Source organism: Conger conger, chromosome 2 (assembly GCF_963514075.1).
Source record: "Conger conger chromosome 2, fConCon1.1, whole genome shotgun sequence".
In the NCBI taxonomy this organism is placed as follows: Eukaryota; Metazoa; Chordata; class Actinopteri; order Anguilliformes; family Congridae; genus Conger; species Conger conger.
This window is the reverse complement of record NC_083761.1, coordinates 21,206,153-21,222,739: the sequence shown is the minus strand read 5'-3', so window position 1 is coordinate 21,222,739 and position 16,587 is coordinate 21,206,153. Positions and strand designations below refer to the sequence as shown.

The 16,587-nt window shown below is 42.8% G+C and overlaps 2 protein-coding genes across 3 annotated transcripts; one reads left to right on the top strand and one right to left on the bottom strand.

Annotated features, from left to right (window-relative positions):
- Positions 1 to 2,449: 2,449 nt before the first annotated feature.
- twnk (twinkle mtDNA helicase) lies at positions 2,450 to 9,317 on the bottom strand. Of its 2 annotated transcripts, none has more exons than XM_061232273.1 (6): positions 9,235 to 9,317; positions 7,516 to 8,871; positions 6,718 to 6,958; positions 5,804 to 5,911; positions 3,818 to 3,959; positions 2,450 to 3,480 (listed from the first exon to the last, which is right to left on the bottom strand). In XM_061232273.1, the coding sequence occupies exons 2-6, from the start codon at positions 8,843 to 8,845 to the stop codon at positions 3,088 to 3,090; spliced, it is 2,214 nt and encodes a 737-aa protein (XP_061088257.1). In that variant the 5' UTR covers positions 8,846 to 8,871; positions 9,235 to 9,317; the 3' UTR covers positions 2,450 to 3,087. The 2 variants fall into 2 exon arrangements, with proteins under 2 accessions (XP_061088257.1, XP_061088258.1); XM_061232274.1 differs by having other exon boundaries at positions 9,173 to 9,241.
- A 224-nt stretch (positions 9,318 to 9,541) lies between these two features.
- mrpl43 (mitochondrial ribosomal protein L43) lies at positions 9,542 to 15,701 on the top strand. The gene is made up of 3 exons (XM_061231376.1): positions 9,542 to 9,802; positions 10,246 to 10,352; positions 15,103 to 15,701. Exons 1-3 carry the CDS (start codon positions 9,672 to 9,674, stop codon positions 15,315 to 15,317), a joined length of 453 nt encoding a protein of 150 aa, XP_061087360.1. The 5' UTR covers positions 9,542 to 9,671; the 3' UTR covers positions 15,318 to 15,701.
- The last annotated feature ends 886 nt before the right edge of the window (positions 15,702 to 16,587 follow it).

Genomic DNA, 16,587 nt, shown 5'->3' with positions numbered 1-16,587 from the left:
GCCACCTGTTTTCCGAAATATTCTTTGAATGAAGCAATGAATATGAGGTTAAAGTGCAAACTGTCACCTTCAATTTGAAGGTATTTACATCCATATCGGGTCCCTTCAATTTAGGGGACCAAAAGTAATTGGACAGTTGGCGTCTCAGCTGTTTCTGATTAGTCAGGTGTATTCAATCACTTTCTTAGTTCAGGTATAAGAATGCTTTCAGTATTAGTCTTCATTCTAGGCTTTTGATTGCCTTTGGAGTCTGTTATTGGCATTTGTCAACATGAGGACGAGAGCTGGATATCAAGGAAGCCATTATGAGCCTAAAAAACACAGTCAGTGACATAGGCCAAACAACTGACTTACCGAACATCTTTAAGAAGAAAGAGAGCACTGTTGTATGTTTGGGAACATGGCCTTGCTGTGGGATGAAGCACCATCCAATGAAGAGGCATTTGATTCAACTTGAGCAGATGCTTCTGTACACTTCAAAATTAATTCTGCTGGTGCTATCAGCCATTATGTTATCAATGAAGGCATTAGTGAGCCAGCATGAGGGGGGAGATAAGGGGGTGTTTTGGTTCTTTAGCAGTTCCTTTTAGCTTCCACACTTTGCTCTTGCCATCATTCTGAAGTCAATCTTTGTCCCATCTGTCCACACCTTTTCCAGAACCCTGTATGCTCTTTTAGGTACTACTTACTTAAACTGTAACCTGCCATCCAATTTTCCCAGCTAACTTGTGGTTTGCATCTTGCAGTGTGGCCTTCGTAGATCTGTTTGTGCAGCGTTCTGCAGAGTAGTCACTGACACCTCCACGCCTGCCTCCAGAAGTGTTTCTGACCTGTTGATTTCACTGTGATTAATCTATTTATGCCTGGCCTTGCCCTTGTTATATGCACTTCTATGCATGTCATTCTAAATAAGACCATCTGCTGAATGTCCAAATGTGGTTGGTAAACCTGCCACCCACAAACTGCATATGACCCAGCACAGTTAAAAAAATATTGATGTATTTTAGCATACAGAAAAGACAACACATCCTTGGGAATTTTCAGAATGTAACATTCGATCATTAGAAAGAAGTTTTGTTCAGAATAATGGCAAAATAGCCGTTTCTCTAAAAGGATGTCAGTAATCCATAGCAAATAACTAAAAGTCTTTAAAATAATCATTATGCTGAATGGTCCTGACTAGCACCAGAAAACTTTACAGGCCAAGTTTGACGCAGTATAAACAATAAAAATGGATACATTTTTATACAAAAGAACAGGCTTCTCTAACTCTGGCCCTGGAGAGCCACAAGCTGTGCTGCTTTCTATTTATGAGCAACCAGCTCCAATTCAAGAAACCAGATGATGCAAGTTAACTGTGTAATCAACTGCTTCAATCAATTAAGCACAGAAGAAAAAAAAGAGTGTGATGCCCATATCCTCTTTGACCACTGGTAAATCTGGATATGGTGTGCCATTTGACCATCCTTGGTTGAGGACAAGGGGTGATAAGGAGATAACTGAGGGATAAAAATTAATGAGGCCAGCATTCCACAGTAAGACATATCGCTGATGCATCTCTTAACCGCTTCTTTGAGAATGCCAAATTGTTGTTGAGACCTTTCTTTCCAATCAATTATTTGTAAGGCCAGCAGAACAGGGGGACTGGAGGCCTATGATTTTGCTGGATGTGCTTGCGGTTAAAGCATAGGATCAATGCGGCACTTGTATTGTCGTTACTACGTTGTGGAAGTGCTAACTTAAGTAGAAATATGCTCACCGAGAATCGACTAAGCCACGTCAAGTTCTTTCTGCATGCTTAGCGCAGCATAAAACGGGTAACCGATTTCAGAGTACTGGCCTATATGTTATGCCGTAAAAAGGTTTTTTAAAGTTATTTAAAGAATAGGATAACATAACTTGATATTTTGGTGATGAAAAAATTGGGAAATATAAAAGTTATATATATTTTGCCTCCCATAAATATTACATGACTACTGCCGAACAGTGCATTAAAAAAGAAAACGGGATGCACTGAACTATAAACAAAGCTTCACGTTAACACAACACCAAAGGCCCAAATCACGAAGCAATAAGGTGTAGCTTGTTCTCAGCTGTCAGATAACTTGTATTATTAATATCTGCATCCACCCCCATGCCGACCCATGGGACTGAACACAATAATATCACGAGATAAAATACACAGGAAATAAATATAGATTTTAAATCCTGGTCAAGCTGCTCTAACGGGCTTATAATTACAGATATGATCCGACTGTGTGACGCAGTCTTTCCAGATCGCGGCTTGTCACAGCCTAACAATAACGGTTCAGACCTTCCCCGAGGACACCGTCACTGTGCGAGTATCTCTCCTTGACTTTGACGCACATGCCCTCTCGTGGACATAATATGTAAATGCAGTCAACAAAAAGAAATACACTTTCTTTTTTTCTTTTTTATATTTTATTAAAGAAGAAACACTGATCAATATCAGCCAGTATCATTTTATGAAAATGCCATACCAAGAAGTGAAATCATTTTCACAGTATATATGTAGTACTAACGGAAGATAGCTTATCTTCATTGCAGTCTTGGTTAAAACTTCCAACACATGCTTTTAATGGTCAATGTTTACATTCCTCAACCATTTCAATACTTTTGGGGAGGTTGGTGTGGCTTAAATCAGTAACTGATTAATCGTTTGTCAAGTTATTTTAATTAATTTAATTAGTAATATTGACCAGTGCATTAATGTAATCATCAAGCAAGAATGCCAACTCTTATTTCAAAATGGACCAAGGTTGTCAGTGCTTTTTGAATTTCATTCTTCAGTAGTCACTTACCACTTACTTTCCTTATGAAAAAATACTCTTTAGTTAGAAACCATAGAAATACACTCCTTTCAGAGGAAAAATCATCCATGGTAGATATACCATGAAACACCTCGCCAATAAGCTGTTGATTCACATTATGTAAATGATTTAAGTCCATTACAAGTTACAGCATAAATTGAAATGCTTTCAGTCATACCTTGTGCCTCTCTGAACACATACTCTTAACCGGAACTCTTTCAGTCAGGCAAACCTCAACGTGCAGTCGGAGTTTGGGTCACCCCTCCTCACACCCAGTTTTCTGCTTCTCCCCTCCCACCCCAGCCGAACCCTTGGCAGAGCCCCCCACAGCACCCTTCCCCCCTACCCTCGCTGGCCCTTTCTCCACCTTGGGGGCCTTTGTGGCCCGGGGGAGCTTCTCCACCTTCTCCACCTTCCCCACCTTCTCCACCTTCTCCGGGGTGTCAGACTTGTCGCCATTGACCTTGCGAAGCTTGTTCTTGCCCTTCTGGGGAGGAGAGAAGGTGAGGGAGGACTTGTTGAACTCCAGGGCGAAGATGCCCACGTCTCCATCGAAGCGGTTCTTGGCTATCTGCAAGGACCTCCGGCCCGGGGCGGTCACCAACTTCTTCTCCTGGAGGATGAGCACGTTGTCTGCCTCTTGGCTGGCCTGTAGGAAAAAAACCACAGACAAATTCAATTAGTCTAATACGCTTCTCTGCCCAGGAGCAGTCTGCTGTCGTCAGAGCAACTTCTAGATTTTTCCATCCCGCACTCAATTTGGTAAGCTAATTTTGGATGTGGCTGAATAATAAAAATTAGCATTTGAGTGAGGGCAAGAACAAATGTGATTAAATCCAGGACATCATCACGATTCCTTTTCCAGTGTGTCAAATTAAATTATCGGCCTGACAGATAATTATGGGTGTTAGCCACACGCTTTAGCACATCTCTCATTATGACACAGGCCAGGGGAACCCGGGCCAGGGGTCTGCTCCGTGGCTGACCTTGGCCGTGCCGAAAATGGAGGCTGTTTGCAGCTCCTTGTCGTCCTCCTCCTTCCTGGGGTGGATGATCAGGGTCACGTGACAGCTGCTGTGTGTGGCGAACTTCCTGAAGGCCCCAATGATGCGGTCCTGGATAGCGAACCTGCAAGCAGACGTCAAGGGAGAGTTGGGCTACTGATCACAAAGAGCAAGGAGGAGGTAAAGAGGGAACCCCATAAAGTGTACAGGAGCTTTCTCACAATGTGACATTACTGACAGGCTTCAACCAAGACAGTTTTGTGGGTTTTGTCTTTTTGAATACACAATATATAGTATTTACAGTTGAAGTCGGAAGTTTACAGTTTAAGTCATTAAAAGTAATTTCTAATTACTCCACAGATGTCATATTAGCAAACTATAGTGTTGGCAAGTGGGTTTGGACATCTACTTTTTGCCTGACACAAGAATGTTTTCCAACAATTGTTCACAGACAGATTATTTCATTTTGAATTCACTATATCACAATTTCAGAGGGTCAAAAGTGTACCTGTAGATGTATTTTAAGGCCTAACTTCAAACTCAGTGCGTCTTTGCTCGACATCATGGGGAAATCAAAAGAAATCAACCAAAACCTCAGAAAAAAAAAATTGTGGACCTCCACAAGTCTGGTTCATCCTTGGGCGCAATTTCCATCACACCTGAAGGTACCACTTTCATCTGTACGAACAATATTACGCAAGTATAAACACCATGGGACCATGCAGCTGTCAAAGAGCTCAGGAAGGAGACGCATTCTGTCTCCTAGAGATGAACATGCTTTGGTGCAAAAAGTGCAAATTAATCCCAGAACAGCAGCAAAAAACATTGTGAACATGCTGGAGGGAACAGGTACAAGAGTATCTACAGCCGAGTAGATAAAAACGAGTCCTATATCGACATAACCTGAAAGGCTGCTCAGCAATGTTTGGAGGAAAAGGATGAGTTTGGGAGTACCACCCCAACCGTGAAGCACGGGGATGGCATGTTGTGAGGGTGCTCCGCTACAAGAGGGACTTGTGCACTTCATAAAATAGATGGCATCATGAGGAAGGAAAATAATGTGGATATATTGAAGCAACATATAAAGACATCAGCCAGGAAGTTAAAGCTTGGACACAAGTGGCTATTTCAAATGGACAATGACCCAAAGCATACTTCCAAAGTTGTGGCAAAATCGCTTAAGGACAACAAAGCCAAGATATTTGAGGGCCATCACAAAGTCCTGACCTTATGTCACAACCAACACTGGTGGTGTAGGCTGTTGAACAAAATACCGAGGGACATAAACCAAAAATTAGGCAGGCACTCTGAGTTGTTGGCTGTCGCTTATGAAAAACTGCAAAGAATTACAGATTGCAGTCCATTTCTATTTTATACAAAATGTGTGGGCAGAACTGAAAAAGCGAGGCCGACTCAGTTACATCGGTTCTGTCAGGAGGAATAGAATAAATTCCAGCCACTTATTGTGAGAAGCTTGTGGAAGGCTCCCTGAAATGTTTGACCCAAGTTACATAATTGAAAGGCAATGCTACCAAACACTAACAGAATGAACTTCTGACCCGCTGGGAAGATAAAAGATAAAAGATGAAATAGATTAGTTCTACTATTATTCTTACATTTTATATTCTTAAAATAAAGTTGTGATCCTAACTGACCTAAGACAGGGAATTAAATGTCAGGAATTGTGAAAAACGGAGTTTAAATGGATTTGGCGGGTGTACGTACAATTCTGACTTCAACTGTATGTTCTGTGGCTATCTGAGCCTAAAGGCACTTTCTTCAGCGGATTTATCACAATTTTCAGCAGAATACAAGTTTAAATAGCCATTTATCATTTTCTTTATAATAAGGGGATGGCCATGTGTGAACAAACATGTTCTATAGAAACCCCTCGACTTCAGTGCCGGCAATCTGTTCATGGTTCAGCGTTGTGTTTACAGGTGGCGCTCGATTGTGTCAGGACCTTACTTGTCCACAGAGAGGTTCTCCTGGCCCATCATGAACTGGAGGTTATCAATGACCACGTGGCTGATGTCGTACAGATACACAGCATGGTGCATGGTGTCCAACACATTTCTGTAGAGACAGAGGTGGAGTCAGCAATTATATAAGCTACAGTGCACTCCATAATGTTTGGGACAAAGACCTATCATTTATTTGCCTCTAGTCCACAATTTGGAGCAGAGGCAAATAAATAACTCCTGAAGATTCTTTTGATACCTTGGACCCTTGATGACTAGAAGCCATTTAGCCAACAAATGTGTTCCATACTGCATTTACAGCTGAATCTACTCCCACTCCCCAATTCCAATAGAGATCCATTTAAATGCAAAGAGTTTTAGGACAACCTGAAAATAAGATATCCAGATGATGTTGATAGGTCACAGACATCAGGAAGTCATGGCATGAAAAGTATATGCAACAAAATACAAAACATGACTGCTTTCCTTTACATAACATTGCTGTGTCCCAAACATTATGGTGCCCTGAATTCACACTTACTTGCATCCACACTTATATTTCCCATAATACTTATTTTAAAAATATTTTGTGCAATATAAATATTATGTCCCACAGATCATGACCCGTCATTCTAATACAAATGTATTTGTATTATTTGTAATTTTTTCTCTAAATATTATGACACTTGTATTGCCTTTAATTACTGCTATTCACATTTTATGCATTTTGCCTCATTTTAACATTTCCTTTGTTAACCACTTTTGGCTGTAACCGTTAGCAGGAACTGCGCCTAACAAATAAGTGCTTTTATAATAATTTGTACTACATAAAATCCAAGATCCGTCTGCAAGTGTTTGGTTCAATCAACGCACAGTTACAGCGCACATAAGGCTTCCTAGAAGAGTTCCTAGAAGAATTACTTGATGTTCTGCTGTCCGTGGAAGGTCATGAAGTAGAGGGGGAGGTCCTCAAACTTGTCCGCCCAGGCATCATACTGCTCCAGGTTGTCCTCGAGTCGCTGCATACAGAACTGGGTCAACATGATTTTGGCGAGACGCACGTTGTTGATCTCGAAGCTGCCCCACAGCGTGTTCACGCCCTGACTGCACAGGTCCAGGGCAAACTCGCTTATGAAAGTGGTCTTCCCGCTGCCCGTGGGACCTGGAGAGGAGAGAGAAAAACAACTTCAGTTACCTTGGCGACCGCCCACCATTGCACTGAGATTTTGTGATTAGCCCATTATCTGGCCCTGGCCTGTACAAATAATGTCCTTTTTTGGCATTTTTATGTTAGCAATATAACTGAATATATTGCACAAAGTTATACAGCACAATGACAAATAAAGAATAACAGAAGAAACAATGGATTTTAGGAAGTGAACCAAGCACATATATGAAGTGGCTAAGATAATGCTAGAACAGACTGATATGCAGTATTTGCATTTGAGCCTGTTCAAAGCTTACCATAAACTGCCTAGTGTGCTGCCAACAGGCCAATGCTCACTGAGCATTTTAGTAAAGCCAGCAAGGACTGAGAATTGCAACAATTTTACAGCACTCTGAGATGTGATTTAGGTCTGCATTTTACAGCTGCATGGTCATTTTGGCATTTGTATGTCAAATTCACCTCAAATGACAAATGTTTAAAAAAAGAGGCGCAAACACAGACTAGGCTGAGGGACGGATTAATGAATGGACAGACAGAGGCAGTAACGGTACCTGTGAAGACGGTGAGCTCTCCCTTCCGGTGTCCCTTCAGGATCTTGTTGAGGTCGGGGAAGCGGCCCCACTTGACCCCGGCCACCAGTTCCGTGTTAGCCAGCTCCCCGTAGACGTCGTCCCTCAGCTGGCGGAAGGAGACGATGGACTTGTGGCTGGCGGGTATGGAGGCCTTGAGTATTCGCGAGAGGTTCCGGCCCCTCTCCAGGGCCTCGCCGGGGGATGGCTGCTCCTCCCCCGGCCGGACCAGGGAGCAGCGCTTGAGGCCGAGCTTTCGGGAGAAGATCTTGGAGGCCTCCCAGGAGGTCATGTCGCCGCCGAGCCACAGCGTCACCCGCTTGAACTGCTCCAGGTAGGGCAGGAGGACGGGCGGAAGGCAGCTGACCCCCCGGGGCAGGGTGAGGCTCGGGAGCCCAGTGGCCTGGCTCACCGCCAGGGCGTCCACCTCCCGGCCTGTCAGCACCACCTCCGAGTCCTTGCGGCCCACCAGCGGGAGGCCGAACAGGTTGTGGTAGGCCGACGGCTTGGGCAAGGTGGCGTCGGCGTAGGTCACGGAGCCGTCCTGGTCGCACTTGGCCGTCAGGAGCTTGAGCCCCCGCAAGCTGGAGTCCCGCCCGCCGAACCAGGGAAACACCAGGCTCTTGGTGGGCTTAAAGAACCTCACGCCGAACCGCTTGAGTGTGGCGTTGGTGACCTTGGCCATCTGGAACATGGTTTTGACCAGCTGCGCCTCCTCATCCAGAAGGTCGGAGAAGGAGACGGAGGCCGACCAGATCCTCTGCACCTCACGCAGCTCCATCACCCTCACCTCCTCCTCCTCCGGGCTCTCCGGGTATCCCAGCAGCACGTTGGGGCTGAGGGATGAGCGACCGTCCTGCCGCATCACCTCCATGCAGTCTTGCAGGTCTTCCCAGCTGCCCTCCACTAGCGTCTCCTTGCACAGAAACTGTCCTGTGGTCTTATCAATGAACAGCGTGAACGCGTCCCTTCCAGTAGCCTCTGTAGGCTCCAGGAAGATGCTGGGTGCGTGCAAACAGCTGTAGCCATCGTGGAACGGGATGTCCTTGGAGCGCAGGTACTGCTTGATGTCTGTCACAGTGATAGGCGTGATAGGGAAATCCAATGTGGACGTGGCATTCTTTCTGAAGCTCCTGGAAAAACTGACCTCAGCCAGGCGGGGTAAGCGAAGGCACACAGGGGAAGCCCGCACAGAAGCAGGCCAAACTGTGCTGTGTTTCACCAAAAAAATGGAAAAGTGCCTGAGAGTCCGCGCCTTTCTGAGCGGGAAGAGACAGGAGATCCGCCTCGGGACAGAGCTGAACCTCCACATGTTCGCTATCCGTCACCGAGCGTAATCTATGTGCAACATGAAAAGAACAACTTAAAAATACCCGAATGCAAATTTATATAACGTTCTCAACGTTGCTTCATCGTTAGGTTAGCAATCGGAACACACATCACCAACCACCAATTCCGTACACTACCAATACAGTATTCTAAATTAAATACTAAGCTTTAGAGTGTGTGCATATATTTGTAGCATAGCAACAAGCAGAGCGCCTATCTAGCAAGCTATACATTACATTTAGCCAGCTAGCTAGCTATCAACTTCGCATGACCTGCTTTTGAGCAGAAAGGAATTACTAAAATACACTACCATAGTCATTCTTTAATCCGAGATGTACGACACAATAGAAGCGTAAAAGAACGTAAACCAACCTGTTTCATATTATTTACGTAAACTGTGTTCAGCTTCAGGGGGCATTTTCTTTCACGTGCGCGCGTAGATAGAAGTGTGCTTCAAAATAAGTCCGTGTGAAAGTTAAGACAGCGATACTCTCTAAAGAAAATGCATATCTAAATCTTGATTTATGATCGTTCATATGATTACAATAATAATTGCACAATGTTTATATTATGTAAAGTGTATACCCCACTTGATCTAAAGACTGAATTAAAGAGCAACACTGAGTGAGCAATTTGTGGTGGTCCAAAGATAATGACTGCCAAATATCAACCCGGAATTTAATATTGGCGTACTGTTCCTTCACATGGCAGTTTTTGTTCTCCCTTTCAAAATGTCCTCTAAAGAAATTAAGTAATCGAGTAAGCGTGAAGTAGTGCTAGCTAGATAGCAACCTTGTTATTATATAAATATGACATCGAGGGGTACACCAAGTCGCTTTCTGCAGAGTGTCCTTCAAAATGGCTTGGGGCGATACGTTTGTCAGCTGAAGCGCATCTCTCTTATATTCTCAAAGAAGTCACCGAGCTCGCGGGGAGTCAGGTAATTAAGATATCTGCCATGTAGCTGGGCTAACCACATTGTAATAAGAATAATTCTGTCGTCTACCTATGAAATCGTAACTGAATTAGCAGAGTATTGTTGTTTGTTGGCCAGCTGTGTAGTTGGCTAGATACAGGGTAACTAGGCCTGACCTGTAACTTATTCGCTACGTTACCTTAACTTATAGATGTCAGTTGCGCTGTCAATTAACATTAGTTCATTTGCAAGGTGGCCAGCAAGTTACCGCAAACCATTATGACACCTACGCAGTATTTGTGTTGATGTGACTTGTATCTCAGTTTAGCCCCACCGTTGCAAGCTTACAATACAAAAAGTAACGTGGTGTCCTCTGTCTGTCAACTTGTCTCGGCAGTCAGCTAGGTTTCAAAATAACACATCGAACTCTGTCAGCTTGGCAATAACAATGTTCTCTTTTGACACAGGGAATTCATAGAAGAAGGTGTAGTGGATTTCGCTAAAAAGAACCCGGGGACCGTGGTCTACGTCTCGCCCCAATCCTGCACGACTCCAAAAATAGTCGCAGAATACTGTGAGTATTTTGTTCTGCGCAGGTTTCTCACGTCATGCCTAAGAAGCCACTGTTTGCATAATAGAAATTTCTTGCAAAAATATGATGATTTTTGGTATTTCTGCGCCAGGATACTCTAAAACTACATTTAACGTCTTTTTTTAATCGGACAAAAACCGCGGCTATTGTACCAGGGAGATTGGTAGAATAGTAAAAACGTACCAAATCTGTAGCTAGGTGGCGCATCTCACGCATTTTCCGACAAATTTTTCTCTTTGATCCTGGTGCTTTTTGCATATATGGCACTTCAGTTGTCACAGTCAATTGTAAAATTAACCTATGCTACAGGTCCCCAGGCTATTAGTCTAGACCTGGTGGTGGCCACGGTATTACCTGTTAACCTGGTCTGCATGGCATTTGTGCTTCATGCTCTCTCTAATGTGCTTTCAGTAATCGTTTTTTTTTTTTTTTTTTTTTTTTTTAACAAATTCGTTTTTCAGGTTGCTGGTTTATTATACATATGTTATGCTTTGGTAGCTGCAGGAGGTTTCTTATATTCTCTGGAGGGAGATCTAATTAGGTTCAATTAACTCAGTCATTTGTCCAGTTAAGTGACAGAAATGTGTGTGTAAAGAGAAGATCCTGGACCCTTAGGGGGCAGGCTATTGCACCCCCATTGAGGGTTTATACTGATAGTGAATGCTGGTATGCCTTTAATATACAGCTAGCTACCATCTTAAAGCATCTTGTTCCACATTGTCTCTATGTGTTTACATGTAAAATCACACACCCATGACAATGTTAGCTTGACAATCCTGTTTAAAATTGCCATTCACTGCAATTTTGTAGACACATATACTATTACTGATGTTATCCCTGATTAAAAACAAAACTGTAGCACCCATACCATACTGTAGTTATGCCAGACTTCCAACAGAACAGTTTTGCTGAACTGAAATTAATGAAGAACCTCAGTGGCCTAATTTCAGTCTTACTTTGGTATTGATGTGTGTATAGTAGAATCTTTATTTAGATTAAAAGGTGTTCCAAAGACAATTGAGTCTATACAAATCCCTTAGAACAGCATTTCAGAAATTACTCTATATAATGCAGATATTAAGGAAAAGCAGTCAACCTACCCTCACCCTCTGTTTATATGATAGCTAGGCCATAGCTGTATACCGTAACATCTGGCACCCAGACTCAAGACTGTGTAAATATTCTGACTCAAATATGGACACAGCAAGCACTGCAGCATAGAGATTTAATGGAAAAACATTCAGCGGGGCCATTCTATGCTGACTCCAAGAGGTTTCACCACAGCACCTCTTGAGTTTTCCTCTGTCTGTGTCTCGGTGGACAATTATGAAAATTGAAATTCCTGAAAATTTGAGCTTTATACTCAGTTTTGTTTTGTCAGTAGAGCCATTTGAGGTTTGCCGGGTGTCCCAATGGATGACGCTTCATTCAAACATGTATCTATCTTATCTCCAAAAGTAAGCATATTTTTGGTGTCATTTTATTTGTAAATGAGTCATCAGGGAGCTTTTTCTCATTGTGTAAAGAAACTCATTACTAATGGCATTAGCTGTGATATGACCCATTGAATATTGAAGTTAGCCATTTTTGGCACATATAGACCTGCCTGTAAATGTCAGAAATTTGCCCTGACCCCACTATCTTGGATATGTTGACATTACATTCCCGCCTGGACTACTGCAATTCCCTCTTGGCTGGCCTCCCCGCATCCGCCATCAGACCCCTCCAACTTATCCAGAATGCAGCAGCTCATCTGGTCTTCAACCTTCCCAAATACTCGCACGTCACCCCCCTGCTTACTACCCTCCACTGGCTGCCTGTCATGGCTCGCATCAAATTCAAAACATTGGTGCTAGCCTTCCAAGCAGTTAAGGGGTCTTCCCCAGCTTATCTACAAAAAATCATCAGACCCTACACCCCTGCCAGACCTCTTCGTTCAGCCTCCACAAGCCGCTTGGCACCTCCCCCTCTCCGAACCTCCACCTCACGCTCACGACTGCTGTCTGTTCTAGCTCCACGGTGGTGGAACGAACTCCCCGTTGAGGTCAGAACTGTAGAATCTCTCCCCACCTTCAAACGCAAGCTGAAGACACACCTCTTCAAGCAGCACCTCTCCCCATCCCTCCCTACCTCCCTGTGAACCTTAATTGTTGTCTCTGTGACTTGCTTTGTGTATCGGTATTTTTTAGTTGGCTAGGTAAGCAGTGTTTTGATGGTTAACTTTGGTCACTTTTGCTCTGTTTGTTTGTTTCTTGTTTAAAAAAAAAAAAAAAAGAAAAAAAAAAAAAATTGGCCCTCGTCCTTATCTTTGTTGTACAGGTAGCAGTTCAAATTGTACTTCCCTCTAGGTTCTTTCAGCGAACTTATCCCTGGTTATGGATATGCACTTTGTTGTACGTCGCTCTGGATAAGAGCGTCTGCCAAATGCCAATAATGTAATTACATCCTGAATCAACTTTTCTAGAAAGTGCTTGGTACTCAGTGGGTTTTGTTTCTAAAACATTTCCAACTGTCGTAACTTCACGCCTGTAACACCCCTATAATCTAAAATGGAAATTAGATTGCCATTACACTGTGGAGTATTTCACTTTTTAAACAGGGTTTAATTTTATTACCGTATCCTCATTCAACTTCAATAATCTGTTAATTAGGTTTGTTGTTTTCGTATCACTATGTATGTGGCTCAAATGTCCAGGAGTTCTATATCACATCATTATCTACCAACACACAGGAAAATGATCTAAAATGATCTAATGATCTGTGGTGCAACCTCCTGAAGTTGGCATGGACAAACATTATGTTTCATATGTGGATATCACGCTGGTTTGGAGGGAAATTGATATGATTTTTCACAACCAACATTTCCAGTCCTGTTCAGTGGCCTTGATGCTTGGTGACAGGATTTTTTAGCATGACATATTGTGTTGCTTTTGCTTTTTCTTTCTTTTTTGAGCACTCCACCCTGGGATCTTCTATATCAAGGAAGCCCAATCTGTTAATGGATTTCATGCCAGCTTCTTCTCTTAATTATTTATAGGTAGACCATTAACTTACATGATCTATCATTTGGTGATACTTTGTTTTACTTCATCAAGATTGATAGAACATATCTGTGATAATTTATATATCTGATTCTGACTAAGTGATCAAGATGTTTTGCATCACATTTTGTGTTTAAATGGATGGCACTAAGTGTATAGCTATTCTCAGAATAGGTTGTCAATTGTACAATTTACAAGCACTTTCATACAGAAAAACGAGAATGTAGTCGAGCCTATGGATTTTGCCCAAAAATAATAACAAAAGGTCTGTGGAGGAATGTTCCAGCAAAGAAACTGAACTAAATGAATCATCTTTCTCTGCAAAGTGTAGACCCAGTAGAATATATATAAGCATCACAAGCCACATGAAAATATATAAACTTAAGGCTTAGCCTAATACACCCCTTTAAAATTTAGCGTCATACCGTTTTATTTTTTTGTGGAGGAAGGGTGTTGAATGGTCATTTGCAAAGTTTTGCCTATGACAGTGTGGTTTTTTATTAATTAATAAAAGAGCAATTCAAACTTGAAAGGACAAATATATGGGTCTCTAATCGGCCAGCTATTCAGACCAGACATCTTTATTTTATCCTTTTGAAATTGCCATATTTCAGCTGGCCGCAATGAGTTTGTTTTATCCGATACACTCCCGATTGAGTTCATTCCGTAATTGCTGGGATTACCGGACGATAGATGATAGGAGATAAAAGAGCTTTTGAGTTTTTTCCCTTTGTCCCTCTTCACCTGATCTCTCTCTTCACCTGATCTCTCTCTTCGTCTGTTTTTTATTTTTTTTGCCTCGTTGAAAAGAGAGATCAGATTTGTTTAGCTCACACTCTTAGCTTCGGGAACTTGTCCCGATTTGATCCCGTTTCCCAGGGGCAGTCGCGCACTCAACTTCTCGAACTGCGTCATTTACTCCAGAGAGTTTGACGTCTCGACTTCCATTTCTGTTCGCGCGGCAGTACTGGGAAGGATTAACACCAAATCACTTAATATCAAGCTGTATAACGATAGCTGCTTTGTTTACGTTGTGAAATTCAGAGTCGCTTCTGTTTACTTGTGAATGGATCAGTGTGTAGTGACGCACTTTCAGGGTTTATGCTTTCACGGTGACCAAGCAGCGGGGATGTCAGTAAGTCCCCCTTTAAAATGTGCACCCATATAGACAATATACGTATATAATATATATTTTATAATATAAAATTAGCTTAAACTCCTTTTTGGTGCATTTAAAGGTATTTTCACTTATTTTAAAAGTGAGGTAATGATGAGACTATGTAAAGACTGCATTGTATGTGCTTGAAACGTATTCATTTATGTACTATTGCATACTCATCATTTAAATTATTATTCTTATTACTGTTAAATTATGAATAGTAAGTTATTTAGCTCATGCTTTCATCAAAAGCAATGTACTGTTGATTAGACTAAGCAGGGGCCAATTCCCCCTGGAGCAATTTGGGGTTAAGGGCAAAACAGCTGCTTTGATTTTATTGTGGCTACACTGGGGCTTGAACTACCAAACTTGACTTCCAGGTCCCAGTCTAGTAACTTAGCCAGGATAATAAAATGAAATGATCATGACCATACCAATATTCAAGTTAAACCTAAATGAGTTAATTAGGATTTGTGTGCCTGTGCGCGCGTGCGTGTGCTTGTCCGTGCGTGCTTGTGCGTTGTCTCTGCAGTGAACGGAAACGTGCAGGAGGAGGCCGTCCACTCAAAGGCGGCGCAGGAGGTGGCCGCGCTGGTGCAGAAGCTGTCGGAGCAGTCGGGCCTGGACGTCATCCGCATCCGCAAGCCCTTCCACACCAACAGCCCCAGCATTCAGGGCCAGTGGCACCCCTTCACCAACCGGCCCCCCTCCATCGGCCCAGTCCAGCCCCGCAAGACCCCCCAGTGACCTCGGCCACCGATGCAATACCATCTCCCTACAGCAGAGGGCGTTGTAGGGCCATAACCCCAATTCAACGAGTGCAGCAGTACCACCACAGAACCAGAGGAAAGAGTTTAACTCTGACAAAGTGGGGATGAGGAAGTTCGCCCTATACTGTTCTCTCTCATCATGGACTGAACAGACACATTGTCTGTATGATATGGTGGTTTGAGATTTGATTCACCATTGTTTTATGTGTTTTTACAGCACAGTCATCTCACCTTTTCATATTTCATGCAGATGAAATGATTTCATACTGGGATGGGGGAGGCAGACTGTTTCACTACAGCCTCTGTTTTGGGACCTTTACCTGTATATGTTCTGTGAAATAAAGTGACTGCTGTTGACAAACTGTTGTTGCCAAATAACTCTTATTTTGTCTGTGAATAAGTGTTGTTTTCAGCTGAATGCTGTGAACTCCTTTATTGTGTCTGAATGAGTGTTGTTTTAAATTGAATTCTGTGACCTGCTCTCACCTCAGTAAAGTCAGTCTTCCTGGCACACAGGATTTGCCCCAGCAGGAAAATACGCTGGCTCCGATGTGCATCCATTACTGAAACCGAACCTCCTGCAGTTTAATGTTACTTCGTGTTTCTGGTGGATTAGATTTGACTCAAGACTGATGCGCTCAGATTATTAGCATTAGCTGAGCACATGCTCATATCCGGCATCACTTTAGCCTACCGCTTGGTACTCTCAATAACGCTCGGTGTATGTTTTACTATAAGGTACTATACCGGACAGTGCATTGCCAGGCAGCGTTGTGGTACTATCCCCACCAGGGCCTGAATTTGTAAAGTGTCTCATAATAGTACTCTAGGATCAGCTTCACATTTTAGCTCATAATGGGAAAGGTTAGGATATGGACTGGTGAGATCTGTTCCCAGATCAGCTCTCTGAACACTAATCTGAGACATGGCATGAACACTGGTCCAGGTGGTGAGGCAAGTGCTGTGAGCTGCTTAGCTAAACCCCTTTTAACCAAACCTGAAATCCCTCTTCTTTGTCTGCCATTTTACGAGCACCCGCCTAGTTTTTGTTGTCGATGATGGCCAGCCAAGGTGAGAGTGCTTTTGCGATGCCAGAAGCTTTCTGATGTTTTTTTTATTATTTTTTTTTACCTCTTTAGTAAGGTAAACTGGAAGGTGACCAAAATAGTAAAATACTGCTTATTCTGAGGGAAAATGTTAGGAGTATACAATAATCAAGAAATATAGTCTCTTCTCCCCCTGTTATT

Bases quoted from the DNA above. Each gene is read 5' to 3' on its own strand.
- twnk (XM_061232273.1), bottom strand. From the start codon at position 8,845: ATGTGGAGGTTCAGCTCTGTCCCGAGGCGGATCTCCTGTCTCTTCCCG. The intron at 3,960-5,803 runs GTAAGGTCCTGA...GTCTGCTTGCAG, and splicing joins GAGAACCTCTCTGTGGACAA to GTTCGCTATCCAGGACCGCA. The intron at 3,481-3,817 runs GTCAGCCACGGA...TTTTTCCTACAG, and splicing joins CCATTTTCGGCACGGCCAAG to GCCAGCCAAGAGGCAGACAA.
- mrpl43 (XM_061231376.1), top strand. From the start codon at position 9,672: ATGACATCGAGGGGTACACCAAGTCGCTTTCTGCAGAGTGTCCTTCAA. The intron at 9,803-10,245 runs GTAATTAAGATA...CTTTTGACACAG, and splicing joins CCGAGCTCGCGGGGAGTCAG to GGAATTCATAGAAGAAGGTG. The intron at 10,353-15,102 runs GTGAGTATTTTG...TTGTCTCTGCAG, and splicing joins AAAAATAGTCGCAGAATACT to TGAACGGAAACGTGCAGGAG.